The sequence below is a fragment of the Portunus trituberculatus genome, chromosome 47 (genome assembly GCF_017591435.1).
Source record: "Portunus trituberculatus isolate SZX2019 chromosome 47, ASM1759143v1, whole genome shotgun sequence".
Lineage (NCBI taxonomy): Eukaryota > Metazoa > Arthropoda > Malacostraca > Decapoda > Portunidae > Portunus > Portunus trituberculatus.
The window spans coordinates 6,846,262-6,862,559 of record NC_059301.1 but is presented as its reverse complement, the minus strand read 5'-3'; the positions used below and the strand labels follow the sequence as shown (position 1 = coordinate 6,862,559).

Below are 16,298 nucleotides of genomic sequence, written 5' to 3'. Positions count from 1 at the left end.
CCTTTCACGTGTAGCCCCTGTTCACCTAGCAGTGAGTAGGTACGGGATGTAAATCGAGGAGTTGTGACCTTGTTGTCCCGGTGTGTGGTGTGTGCCTGGTCTCAGGCCTATCCGAAGATCGGAAATAATGAGCTCTGAGCTCGTTCCGTAGGATAACGTCTGGCTGTCTCGTCAGAGACTGCAGCAGATCAAACAGTGAAACACACACACACACACACACCGCGTAGTGTAGTGGCTAGCACGCTCGACTCACAATCGAGAGGGCCGGGTTCGAGTCCCGGTAAGCGGCGAGGCAAATGGGCAAGCCTCTTAATGTGTGGCCCCTGTTCACCTAGCAGTAAATAGGTACGGGATGTAACTCGAGGGGTTGTGGCCTCGCTATCCCGGTGTGTGTTGTGTGTTGATGTGGTCTCAGTCCTACCCGAAAATCGGTCTATGAGCTCTGAGCTCGCTCCGTAATGGGGAAGACTGGCTGGCTGACCAGCAGCCGACCGAGGTTAATTACACACACACACACACACACACACACACACACACACACACACCGCGTAGTGTAGTGGTTAGCACGCTCGACTCACAATCGAGAGGACCGGGTTCGAGTCCTGGGGCGGCGAGGCAAATGGGCAAGCCTCTTAATGTGTGGCCCCTGTTCACTTAGCAGTAAATAGGTACGGGATGTAACTCGAGGGGTTGTGACCTCGCTTTCCCGGTGTGTGGAGTGTGTTGTGGTCTCAGTCCTACCCGAAGATCGGTCTATGAACTCTGAGCTCGCTCCGTAATGTAACTCGAGGGGTTGTGGCCTCGCTATCCCGGTGTGTGTTGTGTGTTGATGTGGTCTCAGTCCTACCCGAAGATCAGTCTATGAGCTCTGAGCTCGCTCCGTAATGGGGAAGACTGGCTGGCTGACCAGCAGACGACCGAGGTGAATTACACACACACACACACACACACACATCACGCTTCCATGACATGCATATTCACATGCACGACATATTCTCTCTCTCTCTCTCTCTCTCTCTCTCTCTCTCTGACACCTATACCAATCCCCCAGTCTCCCCACACATACCGCGCTTTCCCACGCAACGCTCTGGGATCACTAAAAACAAGAGTAACTTTCGCGTCTTGTATCTGCCATGGTCGGGGTGGCGGACCGTGTCGCCGGTGGAGGGTCGTTGCAAGGCTACACTACATCGTTTGGAGTTTGCTCCTCCAATCTTGTGAACATAAAAAAGGAAGAACTTAAGAGCGTACCAACCGTTAGTTAAGTTATACGTATTGAAGAAAAATATCATCATATTCGTCAAAACATAGAACGGAAGATGATGATGATTTTGGTGATGCCCTAGCACTACACGAATGGCATTATTATTTTTTTTTTATTAACACAAATATTCATGAGTTTAAAAGTCATTACTTTATTGACACTGTGAGTCCACTATAGTTTGAGACACCAATCGGTTTTCCTCACCAGCACCCGGAAAACAAGTATAGATTTTGTAACGTATTTAAGGAGAAAGATGATATACATTCCTAACTTAACTTTTCTGGTGCTCCTCACTTTACGTTCTTATCTCATGAACATGGAGGCGATGGTGGCATAAGAAAAACAAGGAAAACCTCGAGAAGCTGCCAGGTCCATAGGTACACGTGGCTGTCCCTATGTGAAGCGCACCTATGCGTACTTCTCCCTATAAACTTTACGACCACAGTTGCCCTCTCTAATGCATCCCTGATAAGAACGCTTATTTAGAAACACTTTACTGTCTCACCAGAATGATTTCCAAATACCACAGAGACGATTAGCCGCGTTCACAAGTGTTTATCCTTTTATTAATGTATAAATCTTGTTAATTTATCAATGAAGCCATAAAAATGCCATCCTTTAAAACCAGAGTAACTTTAAACTACAGTGGAGATGCGGCCAGTGGTGAAGAGGGTTTGAGAATACGAGCCAAACCAGATGATCACTACAACTAGCACGCACGGGAGTAGCATCAGCTGGGAGAGGGCGGCGTCTTCAACAGCTGTGGTAATTAGTATCAAGTTATTTCCCGGACAGGTGTTACACGGGTGGGCCTTGAGTCGCCTTCCGGAAGCCTGCCAGTCCCCAGGGATGTGTATTGAGGCGCTCTCACCTCCTCACAGATGCATGGAAGTGAAGATAACCTGTATTTTAACGCGTTTTCTACTCCCTCGTAACAACTTTTTATTTTTAGAGATGTGATTAGTCGAGTTGTGCGTGTTTTTTTTTCACGTTACTGGTGTGGAATCATTCTTAAACTCTACTGGAAGCCTCAAGCCACTAGTAAAAGTTTTAAAAACTTTCACTAAAGCCCGGTAAAAGTAGTGATCGGACGCCGTAATAATTCAGGAGGCGGTAGCAGAGATGCAGATCATTCACACGTCCTGTCCCCGCGGCTACTTTCACTCACACCCGGAAAGGAAAAGTCATCCCTGTGTTTGTGCTGAATGTTACCGTTTTTTTTTTTTGCGTAATGAGACGTTTCGTTCAAGGGGATATTTCATTGATAATTCTACACATACAAGCCTTTTCCTTTGATGTCCGTGCAAATATCAGTGTTTAGTGATACGAGACACTGCGAGCTTGGACATTAGCGGCGTCATGATAGTTATTATAGAATGTGGCGCATTCTGAGTAGTCAGTGGCGTAATGGAAGCGTAAAGGCGGCGTCACACTAGCACTTTTTCCGTCGTCTCAGGCGATTTCCGTCGTCTTTTTACTCTTCCGTCAACTCTTTCCGTCGTCTTGAGTCAGACGGAACGCATCGTTTTCGTCTAGCGCCAATTTTTAGTCAAAATAAGAACTATGGTTTCTAATCAACACTTTTATTAAAAAAAAATATTTTTTGTTAAACGGAAGAATGCTATTATCATGACAAGAAATTTAAATGAGTTGATGAATATATATTTGTATACATATTTTTTTTCTTCTAGCCTAGCAATGAAAAGTTCCTCAGTTGTTTGTGTACATTTCAGGGAGTGCGAATGTGCGACGCTTTTGAATATTTCAAGGCAACTTCCAAGTAGCTGGCCAAGATGAGCAGTGGACAAAACACACTGACGAATTTCTCATAGAGAGTATTAGAGGTCACCGTTGCTTTTGGGATCACAGAACAGCTGATTACATTATAAGGTGCAAAAAAGCCGCGGCTTGCTGGGGTGAATGAGGAGCCATGTTTGTTTACAATCGACAAGCGCGGCAAAGGCGGAAGCAAGCTTGTGTGTGACGGCCACCGTCTGCAAAAGTTGTCAGCCGTCACAAAATTGACGGAAAAAGAAGGCGGAAAAGTGCTAGTGTGACGCCGCCTTAAATTAGCACAGTGACTAGCAAGATGAACACAGGCCACGTAAAATCGATGAAAAAGAAATATATATCTAGACGCTGTACATGACGTTGTGTGTTCTGTGGGGTGAATAGCAAAACCAGCAGCAGCAGGAGAGGCAGAAAGGCTGGTGGTGACAGGAATACAGTAGTGACAGCAGCGGTCATAATAATGGCGAGTTTGTGTTGATGTACGTAATCTCCAAGGCAGTCATTCGTCGCTTCTCGATTAGGCAATGATGAGGAAACACACACACACACACACACACACACGCAAAGAGAGAGAGAGAGAGAGAGAGAGAGAGAGAGAGAGAGAGAGACGTATTAAAAACGCTCTGCTATCTCGCCACGGCTATTTTCAAAGACCACAGAGATGACTAACTGGGTTCTCAAGAGTACCTATTTTTCCTGTTATTAATAAAGAAGTATCGTTAATCTGTCACTAGAACCATAAAAAAAAAAACACTCTTAGAAACCTGTGTATCCCAAATTAGTGCCTTTTAAAAGTAGTGGAAGTAGTACAGCAAAGACGTCTTTCAGAATATGGACCAGAGAGAGAGAGAGAGAGAGAGAGAGAGAGAGGCAAGAAGGTAGGGAGTATGCGTTGTATTCAGGCGGCACTTGTTCTGTACGTATTTGGAGCCAGGGAGTCAAAAGTCAGTGAGCGCACATAAACTGTTTCACCAACGCATCAGAAGCCTCGACACGCACACCGCAATACTCATAAGGATTAGTTACACTTTTCCTGCACCAACCCAGCCTGTGATGTCTGCGCCCTCCTCGAACACGCCTCGATTCTGCCATGGGAAAAGTGTAATTCTGGCGCAATTCTCAAACGCCTCAGTGCCTTTCTTGACAATTTTCTATCGCCTCCTATAGACGCTAATAGTTGTTTCGAAGGTTTATTTGTGATTTGGGTGATGGTTTAACCTTTTTACTGCTTTAGTCACCCGCTTACATCAGACGAGTGAAAAAAATATAGCAAGGATAAGAAGAGAAAGAGAAAAACAGAAGAATATAAAGTTTTTTTTTCGAGGCTAGGGAACTAATTAAGGTACAAACAGAAAAAAGTCCTTAAATTAACAAATAATCATGGGAAAAATGGTTCAGTAGTGAAAGAGTTAACAGGTTTACTCTGTCGCTGATGTGAAGAATTTAATACCCAAGAAAATTCGATCAATCATGTCTATGGCGTTTGAAAAATACTTCTTGTGACATCTTAAAGCGTTCAAATTAAGACCTACAAAAAGGGCGAAAAAAAAAAAAAACGTAATCAACTGTATTAGTAGCACATGAAAGCGTACGAAAAGTTTGTTGGTATTTCAATCGTGTTGTAAGAAAATATTGTTTCTGTAATATACATTATGGAAACATTGGTATGAAAATGTTCCTCCGTAGGCATTTAACGAGTAAACATATGACTTTGATCTTGCGGCGCCATTGTAGCAATCAGTCAGTTAGCCAGTCAATCAATCAATCAATCAATTAGTCTGTCAGTTAGTCACTTCCTGTCTCTCTTAACATGACCTTTCCTTTGTTGTGTTTTACGTGAGGAGAGACTCGACAACCAGAAACAGGATCATGCAATGTAAACACGGAATACGTGACTATTTTCTGAAACAACTCTTGCGCCGCACCTCCACTACACTCAAAAGCCTCACTACGTAGTTCAAGTTTCGCTTTGTTTAATGGTACTCTTTTTGTTTTGTAACAGATTAACAAATTCTATATTAATAGCATGAGAAAACACTCTTAACCCAGCTAATCATCCCTATGGTCTTTTAAAACATTCGTAGTAAGATGACAAAGCGTTTCAGAATATGAGCTATAGGGTGACACCTCGCCGTAATAAATGTTGCAGTATTAGAAAAGATGTGACACGTCCGCTAGGTGGCAATGGTCCCATCCATCAGTACTGAAGTCCCCCTGCAGACGGTGGGATAGTTGCCAGCTCCAGTTAAGCAGAGTGCCAATAGAAGATAGTCTGTATGTATGCTACCAGTATATGACAGACTCAGATTTTCTAGTGACTGTCTTTAATAATTTATTTTCATTATTCATTTTCCTCAGCCATGGGTGTCACTCTTTCGTGGTAGTTGTGGTGGAGGCATCTGGCACGGCGGTGATGTTGATACACACAGACAGACAAGGGAGGCGGATCTTGACATACACACACACACACACACACACACACACAGATACAAACTTAGGAACCACACAAGTCATTTGATTCCTTTCAAGTGGTCAGTTTCTTAAGTTTGGGAGGTGAGGGAGACGGGAGGAGGAAGAGGAAGAAACTGAGCCATCTCCGGGAAAACTCGAATAATAATTGATCTAACTACAATTGATCCAATACCATGTATAGAGTACCATGTAGAGTAATACCGGTAGTGACTGCAGACACTACCGGTATTACTCTACATACACATTGTAAAAAGAACCATGGGAGTGTGCTACTGAACTGACTGTCCTCTTTCTTTGTTTCTTTGTTTACTTCTACTACTATCGCAACAGTATCAACAACAACAACAACAATAACAACAGCAACAGTATCAGCAACAACAACAACAGTAACAACAACAACAACAACAACAACAACAACAACAACAACAATTACTACTACTACTACTACCACTACTACTAGACTACCACCATCACCAACACCACCATACTACTAGGCTACCACCATCACCAACACCACTACCACCACCACCACCACCATCATCGCCCCGAACAACAACAAAAAACCCACTTCGTACAGTTGCCAGCCTCGACCTGACCCTCTTGGCTCTTAAGAGTACGCTCGTGTTGTGTGTTTCACTGTTTGATCTGCTGCAGTCTCTGACGAGACAGCCAGACTTTACCCTACGGAACGAACCCAGAGCTCATTATTTCCGATCTTCATTATTTCCGATCTTCGGATAGGCCTGAGACCAGGCACACACCACACACCGGGACAACAAGGTCACAACTCCTCGATTTACATCCCGTACCTACTCACTGCTAGGTGAACAGGGCTACACGTGAAAGGAGACACACCCAAATATCTCCACTCGGCCGGGGAATCGAGCCCCGGTCCTCTGGCTTGTGAAGCCAGCGCTCTAACCACTGAGCTACCGGACGTGTGTGTGTATTTACCTAGTTGTATTTACCTAGTTGTAGTTTTACAGGGCCTGGGCTTTATGCTCGTGTGGTCCCGTCTCCATATCTACACTTATCCAGTTTTTCTTTAAAACTATGCACACTCTTTGCTGACACCACTTCCTCACTCAAACTGTTCCAAGTCTCAACACATCTTTGCGGGAAACTAAATTTTTTAACATCTCTCAGACATCGTCCCTTCCTTAGTTTCTTACTATGCGATCTTGTGCTTCTAAAGTCATATTCTTCTCTCAGGATCAGTTTCTCATTATCCACTTCATCCATTCCGTTAATCAATTTATAAACTTGTATCAGATCCCTCTCTCTTCTCTGCTCCAAGGTTGGTAGATCCATTGCCTTTAGTCTCTCCTCATATGCCATCCCTTTAAATTCTGGAACCATTCTTGTAGCCATTTTTTGTAGTCTCTAATTTTCTTATGTGTTTCTTTTTATGGGGAGTCCACACAACTCCTGCATATTCCAATCTAGGTCTTATTTTAGTACTTATCAATTTCTTCATCATTTCCTTGTCCATATAGTGAAATGCTACTCCAATATTCCTTAGCAAATTATACGTCTCTCTGAAAATTCTATCAATATGGCTAACCGGTTGATTATTTTCTTCCATTGTCACTCCCAAGTCCTTTTCCTTTTTTACTTTTTCTAGTTCTACTCCATCTCCCATCTTATAGATTCCCACTGGTCGTCTTTCACTTTTTCCCATTTCCATGACATGGCTTTTGTCCACATTGAATTCCATCTCCCATTTTTGCTCCATTTCCAGATCTTGTTTAAGTCTTCCTGTAGTATTTCACAATCCTCTTTTGTTTAATGACTCTGCACAGTTTCGCATCGTCCGCAAACAGATTTATGTAGCTGTTCACTCCTCTGGCATGTCATTTATATATACGAGAAAAGTATTGGTGCCAATACTGACCCCTGTGGCACTCCGCTGTCTACTGTTCTCCACTTGGACTTCATATCTTTAACTATCGTCCTTATTTCTCTCCCCTTAAGTAATTCTTCATCCATCTCAATGTGCTTCCTTTAAGCCACCCTTCTCCTCTAACTTCCATAGTGTGTGTGTGTCAACCCATCCTCTCTCTCTTGTACTTTATCAACTATTCTAGAGTAGAAACTCAATAAATTTGTGACCGACCTTTTCTAAAACCAAATTGGCTAGCTTCAAGAAACTCAATCCATTGCTTCTTCAGACCTCCATGTATGTACAATGAGATACTTACAATACATACCATGACACTTTACAATAGCGTTGGGGTTACTACGCTACGTGCACCATGCTATGCGAGTGCCGTACTTACAATACACACCATGCTATGCGAGTGCCTTAATGTGTCATGTGCACCACCAGACGCTGCATGAATACCAGGAAGTGTTCACTCTATATGTGTTGTGTAGACCGTAATGTGTTACTGATATACTCTTTGTATCCGCGACGGTGTGTGTGTGTGTGTGTGTGTGTGTGTGTGTGTGTGTGTGTGTGTGTGTATGAGCTCAGAGCTCATTATTTCCGATCTTCGGATAGGCCTGAGACCAGGCACACACCACACACCGGGACAACAAGGTCACAACTCCTCGATTTACATCACGTACCTACTCACTGCTAGGTGAACAGGGGCTACACGTGAAAGGAGACACACCCAAATATCTCCACCCGGCCGGGGAATCGAAGACCGGTCCTCTGGCTTGTGAAGCCAGCGCTCTAACCACTGAGCTGTGTGTGTATGTGTGTGTGTGTGTGTGTGTATGCGCCAGGCCTACGGTATATATTACTGTAAGTGCATTTATACTTGTGTACCTACCATATGTGTGTGTGTGTGTGTGTGTGTGTGTGTGTGTGTGTGTTTCTCACTGTAATGCTGCTGTAACGAGAAGATAATGCGTGTTTCCAGCCATAACAACACTACTTTTTATAGAAATTGTATATTTGTCGCTGTAATGATGTTGTAACGTCTGTAAAGTATTCATGAAGTGGAGTAGGGAACATTACAAAGGGACAATAAACACCAACAGATCCCTATTAAGTCAACACTCTCTGACTCTACATCAACAGCTCGTAGGAGGGACAGGACAGCCCGGTGGTGGGAGAAGACGAGACAAAGGAGGAGGAAGGCAATTGTTAACCCTACACACACTTTACGGGAAGACAAAAACAGTGAGTCATCGTATCTTGTTGTCCCTATACTCCCCTTCCTCCAACCTTCCCCCTTCTCCTCTTCTTCCCCTCTCGCCGCCACCGCTGCTGGTATGACCGCGCGGCTCCGCAGTGAGAGTGGTGGCAGCGGTGGTGTTCGGGCAGCCGTGTGGAGGCTATACTTAGAAGGGCCTCGCTGTGTCCAGGCCAGGTGCCAGACGACCACCACCGCCACTTCCTCCTCCTCCACCTCCCTGACCCCAAGGCACACACCCGGAGGAGGAGGTTGATGGTAGAGTAGGGTGTTGTGGTGGAGGAGGAGGAAGTAGTCATGTTGTTGGTCGTGGTAACAAGATAACCATGTGGATATTTGACATTTCGGGAAACACTTGTACACACACACACACACACACACACACACACACACACACACAGAGAGAGAGAGAGAGAGAGAGAGAGAGAGAGAGAGAGAGAGAGAGAGAGAGAGAGAGAGAGAGAGAGAGAGAGAGATGGACATTTCTGTAACAGGAGAGAAGAGGAAGAGAGGGAGGGAGCAGTCAGAGAGGGAGGGAGGGAGGGAGGCAGGAGCGGCACGTCGGGCATGTACTAGGATAGCTCCACTGGCCCTCACCCAAGACAGACAAGTCACTATTTAGTAGCCGCCTCCTCCTCTTCTTGCTCTTCTTCTATCCCTCCCTCTTCGTCCTTCCTTTTGATTCATTTACATGTCACTCATTATTCAATTTAAGCTCCTCCCTTCCTCCTCGTCCTTGTCCTCGTTCTTGTTCTCTTCCTTGCATCCATGTGGTCTTTTTTCCTATGTAATTATCTGTAATTATCTGTAATTAAATCTGTTTTCCTTAAATTTCAGACGACAGGTGAAGCAGCAACACCTGGTTATCATTACTATGCATTTCCTTCCTCCAGGATAAAGCAACAGTGTATTATTATTCTACATAGTGAGCACAGTAAAATATTAACTTGTTTCTTGAGTTATAGATTGTTCATATCATCTCTTTTGTTTATTTCCGCTGTAGGAAGACGTGAGCAGAAAGGAGCATTGCTTTATCATATCCTTTTCTTCCACACTGTATCTTACAACTTAAACTGGGTCACATTTGAGCTCATAACATCTCCCCACTTCAAAAGATCCATGTACTACTTAACCCAAACAAGATAAGTCATTTTTATTTGTACAGGAGGTACATTAGTATCCCAATATGATCTTGTCACGTGAAGCCTTCTCTTTCTTCCTGTTTTTCCCTTACTAGGTTCCATTGTCCAACGTCACACAAGATCCTTATTTATTTATTTTTTTCATTTCAGTCACTTCTATTTACTCCTTGTTTGCCATTCCTTTCCGTTTACATTCGTTCACCCCTTCCCATTTCTCCCCCGTCACTTCTCTCCCACCATTCTTCACCTCCCTTACCTTCCACTTTGCTTCTCTTCCCTTGCCATTTTTCAAGTCATTTCTCCCTGCCTCGCTTACCCCTCCCTCAGGTGCATGCAGGTCTGGCTCGCAGTAGAGGGACCACCAGGATCATACAACACCCCACCACTCGTCCAACAGTGGGGAGTCAGTGGTAAACTTGGCAACAATGGGACAACAGATAAATGAATTAATCTGGTAGACGCAAGTGGCGGCGTTAGGAAGCTCATAGGACTATTTAGGCATCAGTGACACTATCAGAAAGACATCGAGGGAATCTTATATCACCTCTGGCATCACTGTGGTATTAATTTTAACGCTATTAGAGCTATTTGAACCCTACACAGTAACACGGCACTCTCTGCAAGCTATAGATATGACAGAAAGATAAACACAGGTGTCCTTGGACCCACGAGCCCTGCATAATTATACCAGTAATTCGATAAGACGACGACTTCATGCCATCTGAACAACTGCACTGTGATGTTACTTTGTGGATGAGCAGTGAGGTGATCAAGATTTCGTATTCTCATCATCATCTCGCCATTTTTTTTCCGTATCACGATGCTGACTGAAACCATAAAGGTAATGCAGTTTTTTTTTTTTTTCAGTAGCGCTGTGGGTAACTCAGAAAGGTGACACAGACGCTCGGGGCTGGGCTAGCGACAGTGTAGTTGACTGATCATAAGCCTGGGAGTATTGCTATTTGTTTCTCATTCACAGTTTCCCTTCCTTCCATTCCTCTCTCACTCACTTCTCTTATCTATTTTTCTTCCGCTTTTTGCCTTTACCTTCATTCTTAAGTATTATTCAAGTACATTTGAAGTTATTTGCTTAGGAACACTGCTATTTGTTTCTCACTCCCAGTTTCCCTTCCTTCCATTCCTCTTACTCGCCCTTTTTATGCCTTTTTCTTCCGTTGTTGTTATTATTATAATTTTTTTTTTGTCTTTGCTTCCATCCTGTAAACTCTATTCACTTGGGAATGTTCCTTTGTCTTCTCATTCTTAACTTTTTTCCCTCTCCTTCATATCTCCTTTACCCATTGCTTTCATCCATTTCCTCTCCATACACTCCCTTATCCTTTCACTCTCATTATCCTTCTCATTTCTTCTTCCTTTGTTCTCTCCTTACGTCCATTTCTATCCCTTCTTTCTATCTGTTCTATTTCCACTCACCACAGGAATCTCTGCTCTTCTTTCACCGTCGCTCTTTCTGACTACTTCCTCTCGTTCTGTTCGTCACTTATACAGTGTTCAGTTCGGAATACGCTTTTATACGTTTTCTCTTCTAATTCCTCTTTTTTATTCCTCTCACGCTATTTCTTCTCCCATTCCTCTCTCTCTCTCTCTCTCTCTCTCTCTCTCTCTCTCTCTCTCTCTCTCTCTCTCTCCTTGCACCCATTATCTCCTCACGCTGCGTTTCCACTTACCAAAAGGAAGACATGGCGGGCAGCAACTGGTCACATTTCCCGGAGGAGCAGCGAGGAGCCGGGCAGTGAATCCACCTCTTCCTCCCTCGGCGTTCCTCTAAGCTTGCGTAGTTTTCAGTCCTCCTTCGGTCACCAGAATGACTGTTCTCACGCCCCCCTTCACCTTAACTTTTCTTTTTCTGTAAGCTTTTAAAATCACTGAATCTTTCGTTTTGCAATCACTTTGTTCACTGGTACTCTCTTTTCTTTTTTTGCATCAGATTCGTAGCATCTTTTTCATGAGGAGTGTGATGGCGGAAGCTCAGTTATGTATGGCAGGGCTGAAAAGGAGTAAAGAGGTGGATGTGAAGGTGGAGGAGGAACAGGAGCGTGAGGACATGCTACATAGGAGTGCAAGGGGGCGGGAGAGCAGCTGAAGGAGGCGGTGATGGCGGCGAGAGGTGGATGGAGCTGTGGAGGTTCCTGGCACACAAGACTTGCAACACCCGCCGCTGCCGCCACCACACACGAGTATTTTGGGCGCGACATATCTCTCTCTCTCTCTCTCTCTCTCTCTCTCTCTCTCTCTCTCTCTCTCTCTCTCTCTCTCTCTCTCTCTCTCTCTCTCTCTCTCTCTCTCTCTCCTCATCCCCATCCTCCCCTACTCCTCCCTCTTCCTCCTCCTCCTCCTCCTCCTCCGTGTAGCATCAGTGCATCTCCTATCTCTTCCTGTTTTTTTTTTTTCCCTTGCATTATAGTCGACAAAAAATACGAGTAGTAGTAGTAGTAGCAGCAGCAGCAGTAGTAGTAGTAGTAGTAGTAGTAGTAGTAGTAGTAGTAGTAATAGTAACAGTAATGATGATGATGATGATGATAATGATAATAATAATAATAATAATAATAATAATAATAATAATGATAATAATGATGATAGCATTAGCAGTAGTAAACGGAGTAACAGTAGCAGTAGATAACCTCAGTCGTCTACTCTCTCTCTCTCTCTCTCTCTCTCTCTCTCTCTCTCTCTCTCTCTCTCTCTCTCTCTCTCTCTCTCTCTCTCTCTCTCTCTCTCTCTCTCTCTCTCGTGGTGGTGATAGTGTTATTGTTGTCGTTATCGTCGTCGTCGTTGTCGTCATTGTAATTGTTGTTGTTGTTGTTGTTGTTGTTGTTGTTGTTGCTATTGCTGCTGCTGCTGCTGCTGCTATTGTCGTCGTCGTCGTCGTGCTCTTTCTCCTCCTCCTCACTTCTAACTAAAATTTAACTAGTGTCCGTGGATTTTTTGGCGACGCAGCAAGTGTTGTGTTCTTTGTAGTGTTTACATGCATCGATTATACACACACACACACACACACACACACACACACGGTATTTTTATAAATAACTGTGTTGTGTTGTGCGTATCACCGGGAGGGCCTAGAATGGCTGGCTGGCAGGCTGGTTTGGTGAGGCTCTGCTCTGGACGGCACTGACAGCTGAAGCTCGCCGCTACGTTATGTCATGACGCTGATTTGCTTACCACTGACACTGTATACCATGCACAGACAGGTATGCGGAAGGACAGTGGACGCGCGTATTTCATTACCACTTATTAGGTATTACAACCAGACTCTCTCTCTCTCTCTCTCTCTCTCTCTGAAGTCACATGGAGTCTCCTAACTAAACTCGGCGCCATATGACTCAATAATTTCGGCGCCGTAAGTCAATCAGTTTCAATATCAGCGTGGACGTGCATCCTCCAGTGTTGCGGTGGTCAAGTGGACGGCGTCGCTGACAGTCGATCTGCTTAATGTGGCGAGGGGTCCGAACTATTGCCTGCGAGGGTCAGCTGAAGCGCCGGTCCTCTCAGCTGTCCGACCAGTTTAGCTAGCATATCCCGAGCTATGATTTTCAGACACCTCAGGATCTCATAAAGACTATTTCGAAATGCCACAGCTATGAAACTCGAGTTGTCATGTTTGTTTTCCCCTTCGGTAATGAAGAATGATAAATTGTCCATCAATACTAGATAACGTACCCCGAGCTGGTAATTTCAAACACTTCGAGATCTCATAAAGTCTATATCTAAAGGCTACATAAATTATAGGCAACTTTTATGTCTGTTTCCCCCTTTGTTGATACAAATATATCTTTGCTAGACTATCATTGAAATAATGAAAATAGCCTTGGAAATTTCAGTAATGTCCATTATACGAGTTAAAAACCCTTAAGATAAGAAACTGAAACGTGATAAAGTAGTGGTACGGGAAGCTGCGCCAGGGACAGGAGGGGATGAGTGGCGGGTGACAGCAGCGCCAGGGTGATGCTCTCCGAGGCGACGAACCCCAGTCCTGAGCCAAAGGAGTTGATGCCAGTGTATTTTGTGTTGGGTCAATCATTACCTTACACTTACAGGCTTACTCACACGCTCTCGTGTACGCTAAACGGTGACAAGCAGAATAAAAGCAGTGGTAAGAGAGATTTGAAGATGATGCGAATAAATAGATAGATAAACAAACAAATAAACGTAATAAACAAGTAAAAATACATCAACATTTCCTTAATATTATACTACCATCAATCTTCAAACACTTTCATCTCATTTCGATTACTCATTTATTTGTACATTTACTAAGTTAGTACATGGGGAAAGATTAACTTGTAAATATCCACATGCAGAAGAGAGACGTAAATAGCTGAGGAACAAATACCTATCATTCCATCTAGTGTAAAGTTTAAACGATTTACAGGTGTGCTTCATAAATACCTTTGCTATATATATAACCCTGAAAAAAAAAAAGCACTCAGCTCCTCTCTTTGCCTTCCTATCCCCCCTCTCGTCTCGCCCACTGACACTCTCCTCCTCAGCCACGCCCCATTCCATTCCACCATCCTGTGCTCTCAATCTTGCTCCTTCCCGCATCACTGACACTTTCATTCCTCCTCCCTTCTCCCGTATAATTTTTCCTGTCTCTCTTCCCACTCCCATTTCCGCCCCAAGAAAACACCTGCACTTTGATATTCTGGTGTTTTTCTTCATTTTACCATATTTCTAGAACAAAATGAAGCTGCATTTGGTTTCTTGCTACTAACGATGTTTTTCCACACTTTTTTTCTTACAGGTTTGTCCGCTAGTATTGTCTTCATGTACAGTTCATAAAGTTTTCTGACGCGAAGTTATGTAACACGATATTCGTCTAATACAAAATAAAATTCAAAAGAAAAGTATCTATTTAAGCGACCATGATCGACAATACAACACGATTTTTCACGTTCAGTTCACCACAACCAATTGGAGACTCGTTTATGAGCAGTAGTGAAATAAGATTCACGAGTTGATCATTAACTGAATGATTGTTCGCACTGAATCGGGAGCATCGAGTCACCATTTCAAACGAATCGAGTTAGAACTAGAGCAGTGAGTGTCACGAGTAAATAATCCACGGACTCACAGTGAAAACAGTCAGTGAAGGAAGAGCCTTTGATCACATTTATTTTTTTGGAACCAAAATTTTAACAATAATGAGTTAAAAAAGAGAACTATAGTAGTGGTGCATAAAAGAAGTATATAATGAATGTCATGAGTTTTTTTTTTTTTTTTAACACGACGCGTGATGGCCTTGCAGAAGAAAATTATCGCATTAGACCGTTAGAGGAACACCGATTTTTCTATGAAGAGATTATTTGAACTAATACTTTGGCTTATGTGTGCCATTTATAACAGTCTTCCTGAATTCCATCTATTCTTGTATTTACTGTATATTTGTCTTTATAACACATGTTTAGAGGTGTTTATTGGAGAAATCATACACATGTGGATAACCAGACGAACACATAGACGACCAACAAACAGTCAGATATAGATGGTAATTAGGTAGGAAGGTAGATGAACAGATAGATGTTGATAGATGGATAGATGAACAGGTAGATGTTGATAGATAGATATGTATGTAGACGAACAAACAGACAAATAGACAGCCAGATAGATAGGTAGGTACTGTAGATTGATAGGTAGATCAATAAATAAATAAATAGAGATAGATAAATTGATTAATAGAAAAATAGACGGCAGTAAATAGTTAGATATACATGTAGGTAGGTAGATAGATAGACGAATAGATGTATATGAACAGGAAAACCAAAATCAGTAAGTGATCCCGTAAAAAAAAAACGAATATTTCTACACACCCATCAAAACTTACCTGGGATACCTGTAGAATCAAGGTCAAAATCAAAATCAAGATCAAGATCCATCTTTCTTATTACAACTTTCTTGACTAGTGCTATAGAGAAATGACACATAGTATTTTAGTATTCAAAATTTACAATAAAGGTTGAATACATAGTAGAACTGCGTAAAACTTATAAATTAGTGTTCCAAGCCCAGACCGAGACCCAGCGCGTGTTGTGTGTTTACCTGCAGACGACTGACGAAGGAAGGGCTGCTGTCACTCTGGTAAGCCCGCCGTCACTCTTTACTTACCTCCATTACTGACACTCTCTCTGGCCTCTGCATGATGACTATTAACGACACTATCACGCAGACATTGATCTTTTCCAGATGTTTCTTTTAAGTCATGCATTTTAGAATTGGTGAAGTATTAGCTGTGAGACGAGTGGAAATAGCTTCATGATCAAGATGTTGCATTCTCATTTTCATCTCAACGTTTTTGCCCATTATACGATGCGAACTGAAAACATAAAGATACACGTATTTTTTTTTATTGTTATTAAAGGTAAATGCCTAAATGGACACCAGCAATAAATACGAGGACACGTGAAAGGTTTCGAACACGTCACCTGTGCTTTGGTCTGTGTATGGCTTGAGGGACTAAAGGGG

The 16,298-nt window shown here is 43.1% G+C and overlaps 2 protein-coding genes across 3 annotated transcripts in view; one reads left to right on the top strand and one right to left on the bottom strand.

The window, feature by feature from the left end:
* Positions 1–12,018, bottom strand: part of LOC123497993 (titin-like) — a 20,385-nt gene extending 8,367 nt beyond the window's left edge. For both annotated transcript variants that reach the window (XM_045245054.1, XM_045245053.1), the window contains exon 1: positions 11,504–12,018. In XM_045245054.1, coding sequence (XP_045100989.1) covers positions 11,504–11,517 — 14 coding nt within the window. In that variant the 5' untranslated portion in view covers positions 11,518–12,018. The remainder of the gene's footprint in view (positions 1–11,503) is intronic.
* A 3,803-nt stretch (positions 12,019–15,821) lies between these two features.
* LOC123497996 (mannose-1-phosphate guanyltransferase beta-like) overlaps positions 15,822–16,298 on the top strand; it is a 51,178-nt gene continuing 50,701 nt past the window's right edge. Inside the window, exon 1 of the mRNA XM_045245058.1 lies at positions 15,822–15,914. The gene's annotated coding sequence lies outside the window, so the exon portion shown is untranslated. The remainder of the gene's footprint in view (positions 15,915–16,298) is intronic.